This window comes from Melitaea cinxia, chromosome 14 (genome assembly GCF_905220565.1).
Source record: "Melitaea cinxia chromosome 14, ilMelCinx1.1, whole genome shotgun sequence".
Classification (NCBI taxonomy): Eukaryota; Metazoa; Arthropoda; class Insecta; order Lepidoptera; family Nymphalidae; genus Melitaea; species Melitaea cinxia.
The window spans coordinates 12,763,574-12,779,400 of NC_059407.1; the positions used below are offsets into that span (position 1 = coordinate 12,763,574).

Genomic DNA, 15,827 nt, shown 5'->3' on the forward strand with positions numbered 1-15,827 from the left:
AAATCGAGGGAAACTCAGAAATCTGCATAACTTTTTACTGGGTGTAAAGATTTTAATAATTTTTAATTTAATCAAAAGCCGATGTTTATGATGCGGTCACATTTAAATTTCATCAAGATCTGATAACAACTTTTGGAGTAATCCTTTTTTTTTATGTCACTAGGTCGGCAAACAGGCTTACGGCTCACCTGATGGTAAGTGATTACCGTAGCTTATAGACACCTGCAACACCAGAAGCATCGCAAGCGTGTTGCCAACCCAATCCCCAATCCCCCCAGGAGCTCTGGTCACCTTACTCACCAACAGGAACACAATACTGCATGAAAACAGTATTATTTTGCTGTGATCTTCTGTAAGGTCAGGGTACTACACCAGTCGGGCTGCTCCATATTTTGAGCAGGAAATTCCTGCTGTGCCCTACCTCAGTTCATCAAATCTTTGATAATGCGTTTTTACTTGACTAATTTTTCGTCTACCTACGTTGTATTACTTGTCGATATAACTAAAGTAAGTTTCGTTTGCCTGCAAAGACAATATTGTATTTTGATTTTTGAATTTAATTCAGTATGATCTATAAAATATTTGTGTGATTATGTGAATAAAGAAATTACTCGTTAAGAAAAAGAACAGATAAATATTTTGTCAACAAATATTGATAACAATGACAAAATATTATAAATTGTTTAAGAATTCAATGTTTTTGTCAATATATTATTATAATTATTTATATAGAATTTTATAATTGTATTGTTCATAAAGTATCATTTCATTTATGTTCATTCATATTTTTTATTAATTCTATATTTTTTTTTAATAATATAAATATTTAATTTTATTGCTTATGTTTTTGTTTTAGTAATTGCGGTCCATTTATTTAAAACATTGTACATTTAAATAAATTTAAAGTATCAATAACCATTAAACTAATTTTTTTTTATTTTTTTTTACATTTTCTATACATGCATTCTTCTAAAGAATTAAGGATAATATTGAATATCAATAACTCAACCGATAATCTATGAGATTAATGATATCTGAGATACATAAAACACAATTAAACGAAAGTATATTTGTACTATTCAACCATTAATCGGATTTGATAAAATTTATCAATTTACCCTACACTAGAAAGTAATTCTTACAAGAATAAAATAACTTACTTGTAATGATGACAGATGGTCCGTGCTAGGCCATTGCCAGAACCACACGGCAGGATAGCCAGAGGAACTTCTGAGAGTGCTTGATGCCAATCTAGGCGTTCGAACATTCCATTCAATATTTCAAATAACACCCCATCTCCTCCCACTGCCACTATCCCTCGCCACGCGTAAACATTTCGCGTGCGAACAAATTCACGAGCATACTGTGCGTATTTCGTAACATGTAGATCGTAAGGTGTATCTGCCTCTTGTAAAATAGGTGCCGCTTTAGTTTGAAAAAGTTCTCTTGCCTTTCCCGGACCGGATTTCGGATTCAATAGTATTAACAATTTCTTATCGTTGTAAGGTAACGTGTAGCTAATCGGCTGATCCGCTAATAAACATTTTATTGTCGTTCGCCACTTTTGCGCCTCTCTGTTATTATCTTCATATTTATCGTAGGATCGAAAACGTAATGTTATTGTTGTTCTCTCTCGTTTCAGACTACGGCGGCTGCGCTTTAAATTGTAAGCGTATATGTAAAGATACGCACTGATATCGTTTTCATCAAGGTCACCACTGTTTTCATCAACTACCTTTAGCTGTTGGTGACCAACAAAAGAACTGCAAATACAAGATCTGGCTCCAACACGACGTCTTTTACTTCTCATACATTTACTGCCGATGATATCCCGCAAAAGTATGGTTTGCTCTTTAGAACTGTCGTCAGTTTCTTTTATTAATGACAGTCCCTTCGATGTGAGTCGGACACGAAACACAGACTTCTTTTTAGAAAGAATGTAAAACGTTTCTTCAAGATAAATATGCTCCTTCGTGTCGGCATTATCATCACTTTTAACGTTATACACGTCTTTACTTAGCTTTGGTTCCGCCATAACTGTCAAAATCAAGGCCATTACACTATTCTTATTTTTCAATTTGAAATGCAACTGACAGTGGAAACAAATGTTTACAAGAATTACAACCATCAACCATATAACTTATAACATGCATATAATTTTGTAAAAAAAACTTTTTTTAAAATTTATTGAGAGCTGGTTCTTCGCTTATTGAAAAAAAGCTTCCCTACAAGATTGTCAGATAAATTTTAATTTGTATATCATAAAGTCATAAACTGTGCAGTTATACACAAAATTAAGGCAATTTGTTCAAATTACACTATAGTAAAAACTTGTATTAACTGAATTATATTATATATATACCTTTAATTTAATACATTTAATTTGTTTGAGCACAAAAAAAAATTAAGAGGTTCATTTAATTAAAATTTTATGTGATCAATATGCTGTGTGGTTACGGCAGTAAATAATATAGCCAACCCCTCTCTTCCCGTGGGTGTCGTAAGAGGTGACTAAGGGATAACACAGTTCCACTACCACCTTGGAACTTAAAAAGCCGACTGAGGGCGGGATAACCATCCGACGCTGATTTTGAAATACGGAGGCTGAAGACGGGCAGCAGCGTCTTCGGTGCGACAAAGTCAGCCCTGCGGTCACTAGCCCGCTTGCCCAGCATGGTGACTATGGGCAACAAACATGAGTTCACACCATTTTTGGCTTGAACTTGTGGAGGCCTATGTTCAGCAGTGGACTACAATAGGCTGAAGTGACTGACTGACTGACTATGATCATTATCACCTGACCTTTAAAATGCACCAAATATATGAAAATACACTATATTTACGTAAAAATATGTAGCGTCACCTATCTCGCGATATACAAAAACTAGAGAAAACTGACGTATCTTACATCGCGCTATCAAAGTTATCAGTGATTGAGTATTGATACAAGAACCCCACAACAACCGTTGGGACGGTAGCCCGCCAAACACAACACCCGTCTGGTCGGAGGATCCTCCCTTTTCAGTGGTGGATGAGGAACTTAACACCCTGTCCATCACACCTACCAAAAATAGGTATTTGTTTGTTAGGTGTAGTAATTGATGTGTTACATAATGCAAAACTTAGAAAGTCTACAAATTAAGATTTGCTAAATGCAGCTTTTACTTAACAAAAATACTGTTTCTTTATCGGAATGGCAATAAAACCTTGATTGGATTTCAATACAGATTTAGAATTACTTTGATTTTTGATTATATCGTCAATTTTAAAATAAGTACATATTTGTTAACACAAAAAGCTTATACATTTAATAGGGTTATACTTAAGAAAGCCGACGACATAATAAAGAGGTGTTATCTAACAAGACTTTTAGCATAAGAATAGTAAATCAACACAATCATTTACATATACGTACGTAATACATATTCGTTAATTATATGACGGCAGAATGACGGCAGATAATTAATCGTTTGGTCTTGTGGTGCGTGTCATCTAGGTACCTAATCACTAACAGTCGCGCTTTTAAGTCCAGCTCGGGAATAGGAATGGATATTTATATTTGTACAAAATACAAATGTTTGCTTACGGTCGTTAATTCCTGATACCGATCATACTCAAAGTAGTTATTCGCAGTTGAGCAGCGAGGTAGATTACCCTCCGACCCACGAAATAGAAAAAACTAGTTTTTCTTATTCCATGTTCTAAGTTCCGACCCTTCCTGTTCATAGAGAAAAGGCCTATGTTGATATATTCAGCAGCGTGATATTATCATTCAATTAGACCGGTGAATTTTCAAGAAAAGACACCATGCATAAGACAAAAATAATTTAGACAAGTGTATATAATTCAGTCTTAATATGCTTCGTAACAGAATTAAGTATTAACCTATATATTATATATATTTTTTTTGTGATCGCAGGGGAACCCATTTACGGGTCATATCGAGGACGCCCGGGTAGGCAGTCCTAGACCGTATGTCGGTTTCAGCACTTGGGGGTACAATACCGACCAAAGCCCTGCGGAAACCTTTAGCCGCTTTAATTGAAGGGTCCCGGATCTGCAGGCGTATATTACATAGGCCTATGTCCAGCATTGGACTGCGATAGGCTGAACTGAAGAAATTATACAAATCTAAAGCTTTAGATTTCTGTTCATCATTAGCGCCATCGATTTTGTCAACGTTGCCGTTTCATCAAAACGTTGCCGTTTCATCCGTAAAAATTTTACCCTCATGAGCCTAGTCTCATTAAAAAAAAAAAGTGTGACGTCTCATGTCACGTCGACAGTCTTGGCATTTTGAAATTTTGTTTGACACTGAATTGATAATCAACAAGTAGATATAACAAAGTTAATTATGAAAAAAGAACTTTTTTCAAATGAATGACAAACAAATGTACTATATCATAATCATAATAAGATAGCTACTTATTATTATTTTAAATTACATTGTCAGTTTTAGTAAAATGTCTCACAGAATCTTAGAACTTTACAGCGGTATTGGTGGCATGCATTGCGCGTGGAATGGTAATGACATGACGATATTACACCTATGAAGTGAATGTAAAACTTACTTATCCCTCTCTAATATAATAGCTTTTTGTCTATTTTAGGGTCTGGATTGAATGGTCAAATCATTTTAGCTGTGGATATAAACAATGTCGCCAATGATGTCTATAAATGTAACTTCCCCAATACTCTTTTATCAAATCGAAATATACAGTCCTTGACACCAGAGTATATCAAAGAACTTAATGTGAATACAATTCTAATGTCGCCACCTTGTCAACCTTTTTCACGAAATGGAAAGTATTTAGATGAAACTGATACAAGAACTAGTTCATTTTTATACTTAATTACATTGTTACAACATTTAGAGAAAATAGAGTATATTTTAATGGAAAATGTAAAAGGTTTTGAATGCTCTACAGTAAGAAATTTGTATATAAATAAATTAAAAGAATGTAATTACAATTATCAAGAATTTCTCTTATGTCCGTCCAGCTTTGGTATGCCTAATTCGAGACTAAGATATTATTGTATAGCAAGACGAAAAACTTCTGAATGGCACTTCAAAAGAAAAGAGGAAGTTGTAAGTTTTCACTTATTTTACTCTTTTTCACTAAAATTATATACTTAATTTAATGTATATTTCTTATTGTTTAGATAACTAGTCTTCCAAATGATTATAGAGATTGTATGGCCTTAGAAGATATTATTGAAAAGAATGTCCCAGAAAAATATTTAGTCAGTGATAAATTGTTGAAGAGAGCAAATATAATGGACATTTGTTATAAGGATTCCACACGATCCTGCTGCTTTACTAAGGCATATACACATTATGTTGAAGGGACTGGCTCTGTTTATACTGATGCTTCACCCCAGGAAGTTGAAGATTGTTTAAGACTAGCAAATACATTTGATTATAAAAGTAATGAATTTGTAGAGAAAATAAAGCAATTAAAATTGAGATTTTTCACTCCAAATGAAGTTCTCTCTTTAATGATGTTCCCAAAAAATTATAAATTTCCTGAAAATATTACAACAAAACAGTGTTACAGGTTATTGGGGAACAGTGTCAATGTTAAAGTTATTACAGAACTATTAAAGATACTCTTTGAATGATTGAAAAATATATTTTTAAAACTGATTTTTTTTTTCATTTTGTCTGATTTGTCTTATCTGTGGCTATTTAATGATTATATCAAAATATTTTATTCATACACCTAATTTTAATAACAAATAAATAACATTTATATAATTACTACATAAAATTCATCTTGATTAGCATTAATATTATTATTTAAATAGATCCATTGCTCAGGACTTGACGAGCTCTTATCTTTGCTCTGTGATTAAGAACCCTTGTCCTAAGCATTACAGCCAATGATGATACCATTCCAATCACAAATGACCAAATAGTAAATTTCCAATATGCTCTTTCTTCTAAATATGCTACTCGATCACAGCTGAAAATAAAATTATGATTAAATTTCACATTAAAATAAAAAAAATATATTAGTAATAATTATTTTAGTTGTATATAAAGTAAAAAAAAAAGCTTTTTCTATATTCAATCTCAAAATAATAAGTACATATATTTTAAATATTAAACCACCTTCTTGTTACGGTTTCGCCATTTTCACATTTTAGAATTTCTTTAAAACTAGTGTGTATGCATACACCTATACTTTTACTTCGTATTTCAAAATCTGCAATAAACAAAAAATAGATTATGAATTGATTACTATTTTTTTTTAATATACATTTTATTATTTTTAGGATAGTTGTGGGAAATAATTTTTCTGTATTCTATGAATTTATCACCTTAAAAATATAGAATCTAATTGCTGCAGTGCTGCCAATGTAATATTGACATAGTACTATTATTACTCTTGAATTATTACATTTCAAGAACAGCCAAGAAAATTGTGAAACCCACATAACTACACATATATATGTTCTGACAAGAAGACTTAAACGGAGTAATCATAACTGCTTTTGAACAAGTTACTCTCTGACAATCAAATAGCAAATAAGAAAAACTGAAAATATCTGACTCACTGGGTCTTCTCATCCACTTATCATAAAATATTTTGACATCGCTTAGTCGCACAGCTTTAGACAACGAATTTAACTTTTACAACCCATTATTCATAATTTACATTTAAAAACAGATGTGTTTTTTTCTAATGTTATACATTATATTTTCAAAATATTTTTTACACTTTATGCATGATATATCTGAATCAACGTAACAATTGACAATACATCTAGAATTTTAATACTCAACTATGTTAACTCAAAATTAAAATTTAATTAGGAGATTGTATTTTTATTTTTTAGCATCAACTCTACTCAATTTATCTGTTTAGATAAATTACATTATTTAATGAAAAGGCTAACCATTTAATGGTAAAATAACTAAATAATTAATTTCATTAGATAAATTTTATCTAAATGACATATTGCATGCAGTTGACTTCATACAGCATACAGTTACAAAAAAAAATTACCTGAACAAGGATGACATTCACTAATAATAGAATAAGGTTGATGCATCCAGCATGTTGAATTATTTTCTGTAGGAAAAGTCTTATTTTTCATTCTTTGGCTGCCTGAGAGAGTGTCTGCCAATTGTGATTCTAATATAAGAACCACAATGGTTAATCTAAAATATTACAATTATTGTTATTTAAAATTTTTATACATTATTTATATTTATAGTGTTTACATTAAGATTCATTCTTCCAATGATTCATAAAATGTAAATTTTTGTATTTTAACTATCCATTTATAGTTTTAGTCAATAGTTAATGTTTTATTGATGTGTGTTATTTGAAATATAATGAAATATAGTTGAAACACATACACTCCTAACAAAACTGTTCCTAACAGCATACATCGTTTTGAACAGGTTTCAATCATTTTCGACTTATTCGTTGTACTATTCCATCATAAATTACAATAGGAAATTATATTTTAATTTAAATGTTTCAAGGAATAAATTTAATTAATATTATTTTTCAATTTACAACATAATTTGTAACTCCAAGTAATAAAGTATTGTAAACAGTTTTGTTTAATTTTTAGATTGTTTTAATCAAAGACTATAGAAGTTTTAATGGACTGATAGTGATCATAGATAATACACTAATATATGGGTATAGATAAGCCACTCTAACAAATCAGTGGGAGTCAAATGAAATTAAGTATTCTGTGCTGCCTAAGAGATGGCGCTATCAAAAGTTACTATAGTTACACTAGAGGGCGCTTACGATTTTGTTGGTACTTTACCTACCAAAATACTATTTATAGGTATTAGTAGGTAACAAAAAAACTACAAGATTAAATAGTTATTGCTTTATTTTTTTTAATTTTTTCAAATAATAACTCCTAGCCTGTGCTTTTACCACATCACTTTCGTCAAAAGTAACAATTTTTCCTTTTATTAATTGGTTTACACCTTTACACCAACTATGAACGACAATATTAATTGCAGTTTTAATTATACACTTAATTAACTGAGACTTATGTGTATCGCAAGAAATCATGTTAAAATCTACATCGATATTTAAAAAGTAAATAATTTTCTCTTCCAATTGTTTCTCGTTTGGAGAGTCTCTTAAGCATAATAATATTACATTATACATTTTTCTAGTTAATGCAATAAAATCATTGTTTGCATATATTAATGATTTTTTCGTGTAATCACGATAATACGTATATGTAGCAGGGTCTCTTTCGGGATTAATGAATATATTTCTGCAAATATTACAAGATTTAAATATCTTTTGGCATTTATTAATTATATACCCTGCAACATACCGTTTTGATTCATTATAAAGAACATTATGCTCATCGTCGCCAACTGTAATTAGAAGAGATAAATTATCTATAAAGCTATCGATATGAAAATTACTGTTTTTCTCTTGCATAGCACTGTCTTTAGGATCATTTAAAAGGTGACATAATGACTGCAAGCATTTATTATCGTCTGCTTCACAGTTCGCGTTAACTGAATGAGGTGAGACTAAGTTATTGACTAATAGTGTTTTATATGCGTTTACAAATTGAGCACAGGTAGGATTTGTATTTCGGACACCGTTACTTCTAATACCACAAAAGAAATTTTCTAAGGGGTCTTGATTAAACTGTCTAGTTATTAAATTACATATTTGGTGTTCCTTTTTTAACAATTCCCACATTTCTAAAAACGTCTCAATGTTGGAAATCCAGTTTATAATAGATGGCACTTTTTCAAATTTGATGGATTCTATGCCATCCCTTTTTTTAATAACATTTTTAAATTGAATACTTTTTAGTAAGGGTATAACTTCCAACCAAAAATTTTTGTGAGGGGAATTGTTTTTAAGACACCCTGCTAGTTCTTTTGAGGTACCTGAATAAGAGTGTCCATTAAAAGAATCAAACAATTTGTCAAATGTCAATAAGAAAAATGAGGTATCTTCACACTCGGAGGGTAATATATTGTGCCCTGGAAAGAAAATAAAAACATTAGTTAAATAACATTAATAACCAGTCAGTCCGTAATCAAAGTATGCAATGAATATTGTAAACGTCTAATTTGTTTGGACATTTGAATTTTTAACTACTTATATGTATAACACCATTGAAATATATATATAACAAAATTGGCGAAAAACACAAAGATATTCGCAAGGCAAAATATTAAAATTCTCTGTATGAAAATACAAGAGACTAAATTGGAATGGACAAATATATTGAAGTCAGCCATGCAACATTAGCTATTACTTATCTGCGTCATTTGAGTAGTGGCATACATAACCTGTGTTGTATTAAAATGACACAGATGGAGTTCTAAGTAACAGTTTTAAATAACCATTGTTTAAAAATTACTTGTTTACTACTCACTTGCCAAAAAACCTATTGCTGATGACACTCTCTGGCTGAATACTTGAGCAGCATACTTTACTTTCATTTTTGGTATTTTTTTTTCAATTACATGGTAATCTGTCAATTTATTGACCAGTCTTATTTCATCTTTACCAACATCCACATTGTATAGCATGACAATATGTGCCCACTTTGCCACTTTTTCGACACCATTTTTTATGTAATAGGCATCCTTTTTTAATAAATTATTTCGCACCCCTTTTAAAAGGTGTGGAGTATCAAAAAGAGGAAAAATTTTTTTACCATCAATCTCAAAGGCAAAAGAGATATAATCATTTCCTTTCCTTAAATATTCTCCCCTTGTATCATCTCTGAGGCTTTTTATTACACTAACATTTGTTTGTGACTGGTCACATATTGTAGCTATTATTTTTAGACCCGTTTTATGAATTTCTCTGATTATAAGCTTTATTAAATATTTCAGATCATCTTTTTTTGTGCAACTTTGGCAAAATGTGAAGCATATTGGCTGTTTAAACTTTGCTTTGATACTTTTTAGCATAAACACTAACGCATGATCTGCGATTTTCGAAGTGTTTTTATAGCCAAAGTCTTCAAACCCAATGATATGACCTTTATTAAAATACAGCCCTGGTTCTATTGCCACCTCATCAAAGATCAGTGTGCACAATCTTTTTTCTTTGGGTAATCTACAGACAGTCTTCTTTAAGTGTTTAAAAATGTCTTCATTTATCCCTGGTTTTAACGGTATTTGGCTTAATAGTTTTTGTAAGCGCCTCTTTGAAGGCAGCACAAACAATTTTTCTAAAAAACTATATGCTTTTGTGCTCTGTTTAAATATGGAGAGTGCCATTATTTTTTCATCGGTAGTATACCTTCTTCCTCTTGGTTTATTTTTATGTTTTAATTGTAGTTTTGTAAAAATCTGCATTGATTTCGGCAACTTATCGATTGTATTTAATAAATATTTTTGAATTTGAAAGATTCTTGGCGCATTCAATTTTTTTTTTCTGTGCATTACACTTCGAACTTAGACTTTTTAGCCTACTTTCGAGTTTATAAACTTTTCTTCTAAGTTTTTTGGTATTGTTAGCACTAATAGTTTTATCTGAAAAAAAAAAAAACGATTTAAGTATTTATAGGCCATAGTAAAGTCCGTGTAGTGATGGAATGAATACAATATGTTAACATACTATACCATCCTGAGGGGGTCGTACAAGGCGACTAAGATATATTTTTATCTCATTGATTTATAAAATAACCGAAGATACACACTCAGCATCTCAAAACTGACCGCAAAAAGAGCGCAAAATTTTAAATTGTGCACTCATTTCAGTCAAATAGTATCGAGTCGCTTGTGTCAAATGCATGCATCAAACACGACACACTTTTGTACACTCCTTTGTAAATACAAATTTAATTTATGCATACAAGGTTGAATATCTCAAAAAATATGTCTATATATCATTAATTTTTCAAACTTCTTATGATTATTTGAAGACAGTTTTGAGTTAACTTTTTTTAGAGACTGTGCATCTTGGGTTTTTTATCAATCAATGCTGTATCTTCTAGTTTTAAAAGCTCCTATACTCTTCTTATGATGAAACTACAACTTGAAAAATAATATTCCTAATAAAAATATAACAGTTTTTCTTACCTGCATCCATAGTATGTTGAGATGTTGATGGAATTTCTAAATTGTCTGGTACATGCGAAGTTACATCCATATCTTGTGATAAAGAAGGCAATGTTTCTTTAATAAAATTTATGAGCAGGTCACTCTGTAGTAATGGTTGAGTAATTTCTTGTGTAGCTAAAATTTAAATAGCAATAATGAGTGTGTTGCCGAGGTTTACACTAGAGGTAATTACAGCACTGAGACATATAATGGCATTGTGCCTTTGTTTTAGGTCCATGAGGATGTGATTTTCTTTAATTAGTCATATGCATCTCACCATTTTTACAACCAAGAAAGTTGCTTAGAAAAATAAAATAAAAAGAAGCAACATAATATATGTATAATAAACATAACTACTAACCGGACGTACGTGGTGTATCAATAATTGAAGATTCTGTTAATAATGAGTCATCTACAAGTAATGGTTGGTTAAACGCCTGGTGTGCAACTGAAATACCAAATAATATAATTTAAATCAAATTAATACGAAAACATAATATGAATATTTAAGTAACAGAAACTAAAGTAATTCTAAGTAACTTATATCCTTCTCAGCATCATCCTTGCTCTAACACACAGAAATCGACCTACTAACTAGGCCCACTAGTTAATAGAACCCATGTAACTGATATAACACATTGAATCTGTTACTAGTACAGCATATTTTTTAGGGTATTTGTATATTACTGTATTGTGTACCCGTTGGTGAGTAAGGTGACCAGCGCTCCTGGGGGGATTGGGGATTGGGTCGGCAACGCGCTTGCGATGCTTCTGGTGTTGCAAGCGTCTATAAGCTACGGTAATCTCTTACCATCAGGTGAGTCGTACGCTTGTTTGTCGACCTAGTGGTATAAAAAAAAAGAGGTTTGCATGTTTGTCGAGTCATTTTGATATAAAAATAAGTTTCCACTTACCTGTGATTAAAGTTGGAAACGCGTTTCGTGTTAATTTCCCACTAGGCGTGTGATAACACCTCTCAAAATGTTTGTTACATAATCTTAAACTATTGTAAATATAGAGTGGATCTCTTTCTTGCATTTCTGGGTCCAAAACACTCGTCCATAATTTAAATCTTTCTTCATTTTGGACAGGATTTGGGAACCGATGCAAAACGTCTGAAATTACAAATAATTATATATAGAATTATCAAACAAATGAAAACATTCGGCTAAGATCTAGATTAGGTAAACCCGAATTAGAAAAACCGAATTATGGGGTTTTTTTGGGTGTGGAGGGTGGAGGGTGTAGGGGAATCTATACAAGGTAACACTGTCATACCTCAAAACCCCATGGTTATGGAGATATCCATGGTTAAAGTTTGAGGTTAGAAGAAGAATTTAAAGCTATTATAATACCTTTGAGCTCGTACTGTTTGCATTGTGTGACAAATCGACACTTTTAAACAAAATAACGCGTCAGACATAATATTCTAATAAAATTAGTAACATTGCGTGCTAGAATATAGGTTTAGAAATTCGAAAAATACCCAAAACCGAAACCGAACCGGAGCACCCCACTGTCCACGTGGTCTTGGTCTGTCCTACCCCTAGTGTTTTTTTTTTGTGCCGCGGAGGCGCGGAGGGAGGGCAGCCCTCGCCCGCCGTGTGAAAGCGCGCGAACGAATGCGTAGAGGAGCGGCTGAGCCTCCGCTGCGGAACGGAGCATGAGTGAGCGTGCTTTCGCACGCAAGGGCGGAAGGGCTGCACTTCCCGCAGCGCCGGAGCCAAGCGTTCCTCTAACTTTCGAAATTCTTCTTCTAACCTCAAAACTTTAACCATGGATATCTCCATAACCATGGGGTTCCGAGGTGTGATAGTGGTACCAAGGGTAGCGTTCCCCACCCTCTCCCCCCCATCCCCCCACGGTCCCGAAATTCGGTTTTACCTAATCTAAAGCTTTACCCATTCTCTGAAAGAACATGAATAAGATTATTGTTTAGACGTTCTGGCTACTGGTTGTTTATATAAATAAATTGCTTACCGTCAGCATCACATCCAAAATAACACTTCCAACGCTTGTTAGACGCCATTCTGTGGTGCAAATAATTTTGTAGTTTCAAAGTCCCGTAAGAAAAAGCCAGGTCACACAAATTAAGAAGATCCAAATCCAGTAAAGAAAAGCCAAGGTCAATTAGAGTAAGTCAAACAAGTCCAGAAAACACGCCGAAGTCACGAAAAATAAAATTAAGCACAATAAACACAACCGGTATCAACACACAAACTTTCGAAAAGGAGTGAAAATCATAGATAATGTGAAAACTAAAAACCAGTTGCAGGGACCCTCGATGCCATAGACAATCTCAAAAGTGGTGCTAGTTAAATAATAAACCGGCTTTTTCTTAAACATTACTGCCAAATTAATTAAAAGTTCCTATTAAAAATATTTATCGATTTATAATAGTTAAAATTATAAAACCTTATAGTTATCACCATATACAGCGCCATCTACAGCATAAAGTGTTCAAAAATCGTGCTGAAAGCTGTAGCTGTCTAATAGATGGCAGTATAGTCAATGAAAATTACGGTACTTGTTACTTTCATACCCCTGGATAGTGATGATGATGAATCCATGGGATTAATCACTTTTGAGTTTGACAAACTAATCAACTATATATAGCACAGAGCATAGTAATACTTTTGATATATACGGACAAGAAAAAAATATCTATACTTTGTGTTATCGAGTACATTACCATTCGATTCCGATATTTTGTACTCGATACTTTTACTAAATGAGTAACTTTTTGGTAGGTATCATATCGAAAATTTTATATGGGTACTATTACCTTTTTTTTGATTGCCTGAAATTTGTATAATAATTTGAAGTGACCTTCCTCAGTGTTTATACGATAATTTGAAACGACGACCTTTTTTTGGAAGTCGATCTCGTGATCACGTGGCCAATAAAGAAAATCTGTGGCAGTGTGGCTTGACTTATTGGGCGTGTAATAAATCGAATAAAAATACTCAAGACTTGGCCTAAAGGTCTAGATACCAGGCCATAAACTCCAAAAAAAACTTATTGGGTGTGTTCCACTAAATACCCGCGCTTGGATTGGAGTAAAACGTTAATTTAATATGGATTCGCGCAGTGGAGCGCACTGATTATACTGACTGACTACTGATATAGGAGATAAAACAAAATTTTCTAAAAATGATTGATTCGGATTTTTACGTCTCCCTCACCCATTATGTTATTTCGGTGATAAATTTTAGACCACCAAACAATAAATAAACGAATCAATGACACTTGAATACCAATCTAATCTAGGTTGTTTTTAGAGTTCATGGTAATACAAATACCTAATAAAAATATTCTCTCCAAATTCTCTCTTTAATTTGTTTTCAACTTTTCAGTAATAAAAATAATATTACTAAATGCGTACTCGTGCAGTATGATATCGCGGCATCGCAATATTCGTAAGAAAACATACTTATACATTACATATTGCGTAAAGCGCATTTTCTTCACTTTTACGTATTTTGAACCAGACTTGTGTTTAAATTATTCTAAATTTAATTTGATTTAATAGGTAAAGTGTAGAACTTCAAGTGAACAGAAAGCCTAGTGCGAGTTTTATTCACAGAAACATGAGAGAAACGCGTTTATAGTGAAAATTATTTTGCATGGGAATTTAAACACTGCAGCCTAGACGATAAAGTAGAAGATAATAGTATACGGTACAATCGATACAGAGTCATCTAGCGGCAAACGCAAGTACTAGGTTGAAATGCCGAATTTCCCATACAAAATTAAAGTTAAAATTTACGCCCGTTATTGCGAGACGGATTAAACAAAACTCGCACTAGGCACTCTGTTGACGGAATCGATTAAATTTGAAATGGATTTACTATTTTGAAAATTTTAACATCGCAATCATTATGCATCGATTAGGTATAATGAAAAGGCAACAAATAGGTGTCGAAAATTATTTATTGACAATAATCTTTAAATAACATTTTAACGATACATAAACACAAAAATAGTTTATGGATTATAATTATTAAACATAAAAAAATATGTAAAACATGTTTAAACAAAATTTAAACAACAACAAATATCTTTTATTTTTAGAATGAAATTCCAAATTAAACTTAATAATCAACGGTATTTGCGTGAACTAGCCATCGTATGAATTAACTGTGTTTTCAAAATTTCGACTCCTCACCTTACTCATTCTCTAACTCGCTGTTCAATAATGAAATAAGTACTTCCACCTCATCCTCAAAGAATCATCCTCATAGAGGTGAGAATTAATCGTCCTCGTCGAGTCTTCGTGAGTCGCGTCAATAATGTCAATGTGAGGACGCGTAAACGAGTGAGGTGGTTCAATATTCAAATTCGAGTAACTCTTTCAATTTACGATCACGAGTACCTCAAATGAGACACCTCATGAGTGAGGAACTCATCTCTATTATGTAGTAATGAACGGTAACTGTTTAGATAAGTAATGTTTAAGTTAGTACCAGATAAAAACCACCAGTATAGTGGCTCCAAAATAACGATATTCAGGATGTATTCAGGGTATCGTCATTCCGCAAACAACGTTATATCAGTCGAAACAAATTAACGTTGCTGAATTTTTAACGATATTCTTAGTCCTAGGTTAGTCTACAGATAAAATCGAGACATCACTAATCGGTAATCGCTGTCATAAGAAATATGTAAAAAATTATAAAAGTACCTATTGCAATTAATGCGCCATGTTTGCTAAAAACGTAAACGGAGTAGAAAGTGAATATTTTTAGAGATA

General features: G+C 32.4%; 4 protein-coding genes across 4 annotated transcripts; 1 reads left to right on the plus strand and 3 right to left on the minus strand.

The window, feature by feature from the left end:
• Positions 1-918: 918 nt before the first annotated feature.
• Positions 919-2,036, minus strand: LOC123659975 (sphingosine kinase 2-like). The gene has a single exon (XM_045595127.1). It carries the CDS (start codon positions 2,033-2,035, stop codon positions 1,157-1,159), a length of 879 nt encoding a protein of 292 aa, XP_045451083.1. The 5' UTR covers position 2,036; the 3' UTR covers positions 919-1,156.
• A 2,254-nt stretch (positions 2,037-4,290) lies between these two features.
• On the plus strand, positions 4,291-5,647 carry LOC123659974 (tRNA (cytosine(38)-C(5))-methyltransferase). Its single transcript, XM_045595126.1, has 3 exons — positions 4,291-4,524; positions 4,611-5,089; positions 5,164-5,647. The coding sequence occupies exons 1-3, from the start codon at positions 4,464-4,466 to the stop codon at positions 5,620-5,622; spliced, it is 999 nt and encodes a 332-aa protein (XP_045451082.1). The 5' UTR covers positions 4,291-4,463; the 3' UTR covers positions 5,623-5,647.
• On the minus strand, positions 5,464-7,634 carry LOC123659978 (protein JTB). The gene is made up of 4 exons (XM_045595131.1): positions 7,370-7,634; positions 7,014-7,168; positions 6,116-6,209; positions 5,464-5,966 (listed from the first exon to the last, which is right to left on the minus strand). Exons 1-4 carry the CDS (start codon positions 7,423-7,425, stop codon positions 5,801-5,803), a joined length of 471 nt encoding a protein of 156 aa, XP_045451087.1. The 5' UTR covers positions 7,426-7,634; the 3' UTR covers positions 5,464-5,800.
• Positions 7,635-7,853: 219 nt separating this feature from the next.
• LOC123659416 lies at positions 7,854-13,103 on the minus strand. The gene is made up of 8 exons (XM_045594632.1): positions 13,055-13,103; positions 11,989-12,189; positions 11,436-11,522; positions 11,042-11,209; positions 10,445-10,504; positions 9,394-10,131; positions 8,326-8,995; positions 7,854-7,974 (listed from the first exon to the last, which is right to left on the minus strand). The coding sequence occupies exons 1-8, from the start codon at positions 13,101-13,103 to the stop codon at positions 7,854-7,856; spliced, it is 2,094 nt and encodes a 697-aa protein (XP_045450588.1).
• Between the last annotated feature and the right edge of the window lie 2,724 nt (positions 13,104-15,827).

Coding starts and splice junctions, on each gene's coding strand:
- LOC123659978 (XM_045595131.1), bottom strand. CDS start 7,425: ATGATTGAAACCTGTTCAAAACGATGTATGCTGTTAGGAACAGTTTTG. Junction 6,210..7,013: donor TGAATGTCATCCTTGTTCAG/GTAATTTTTTTT, acceptor TGTTTATTGCAG/ATTTTGAAATACGAAGTAAA. Junction 5,967..6,115: donor GGCGAAACCGTAACAAGAAG/GTGGTTTAATAT, acceptor TTTTATTTTCAG/CTGTGATCGAGTAGCATATT.
- LOC123659416 (XM_045594632.1), bottom strand. CDS start 13,103: ATGGCGTCTAACAAGCGTTGGAAGTGTTATTTTGGATGTGATGCTGAC. Junction 10,132..10,444: donor AAAAGTTTATAAACTCGAAA/GTAGGCTAAAAA, acceptor CGTTAAAACCAG/GGATAAATGAAGACATTTTT. Junction 7,975..8,325: donor CTTTATAATGAATCAAAACG/GTATGTTGCAGG, acceptor TGTCGTTCATAG/TTGGTGTAAAGGTGTAAACC.
- LOC123659974 (XM_045595126.1), top strand. CDS start 4,464: ATGTCTCACAGAATCTTAGAACTTTACAGCGGTATTGGTGGCATGCAT. Junction 4,525..4,610: donor CATGCATTGCGCGTGGAATG/GTAATGACATGA, acceptor TGTCTATTTTAG/GGTCTGGATTGAATGGTCAA. Junction 5,090..5,163: donor TCAAAAGAAAAGAGGAAGTT/GTAAGTTTTCAC, acceptor CTTATTGTTTAG/ATAACTAGTCTTCCAAATGA.
- LOC123659975 (XM_045595127.1), bottom strand. CDS start 2,035: ATGGCGGAACCAAAGCTAAGTAAAGACGTGTATAACGTTAAAAGTGAT.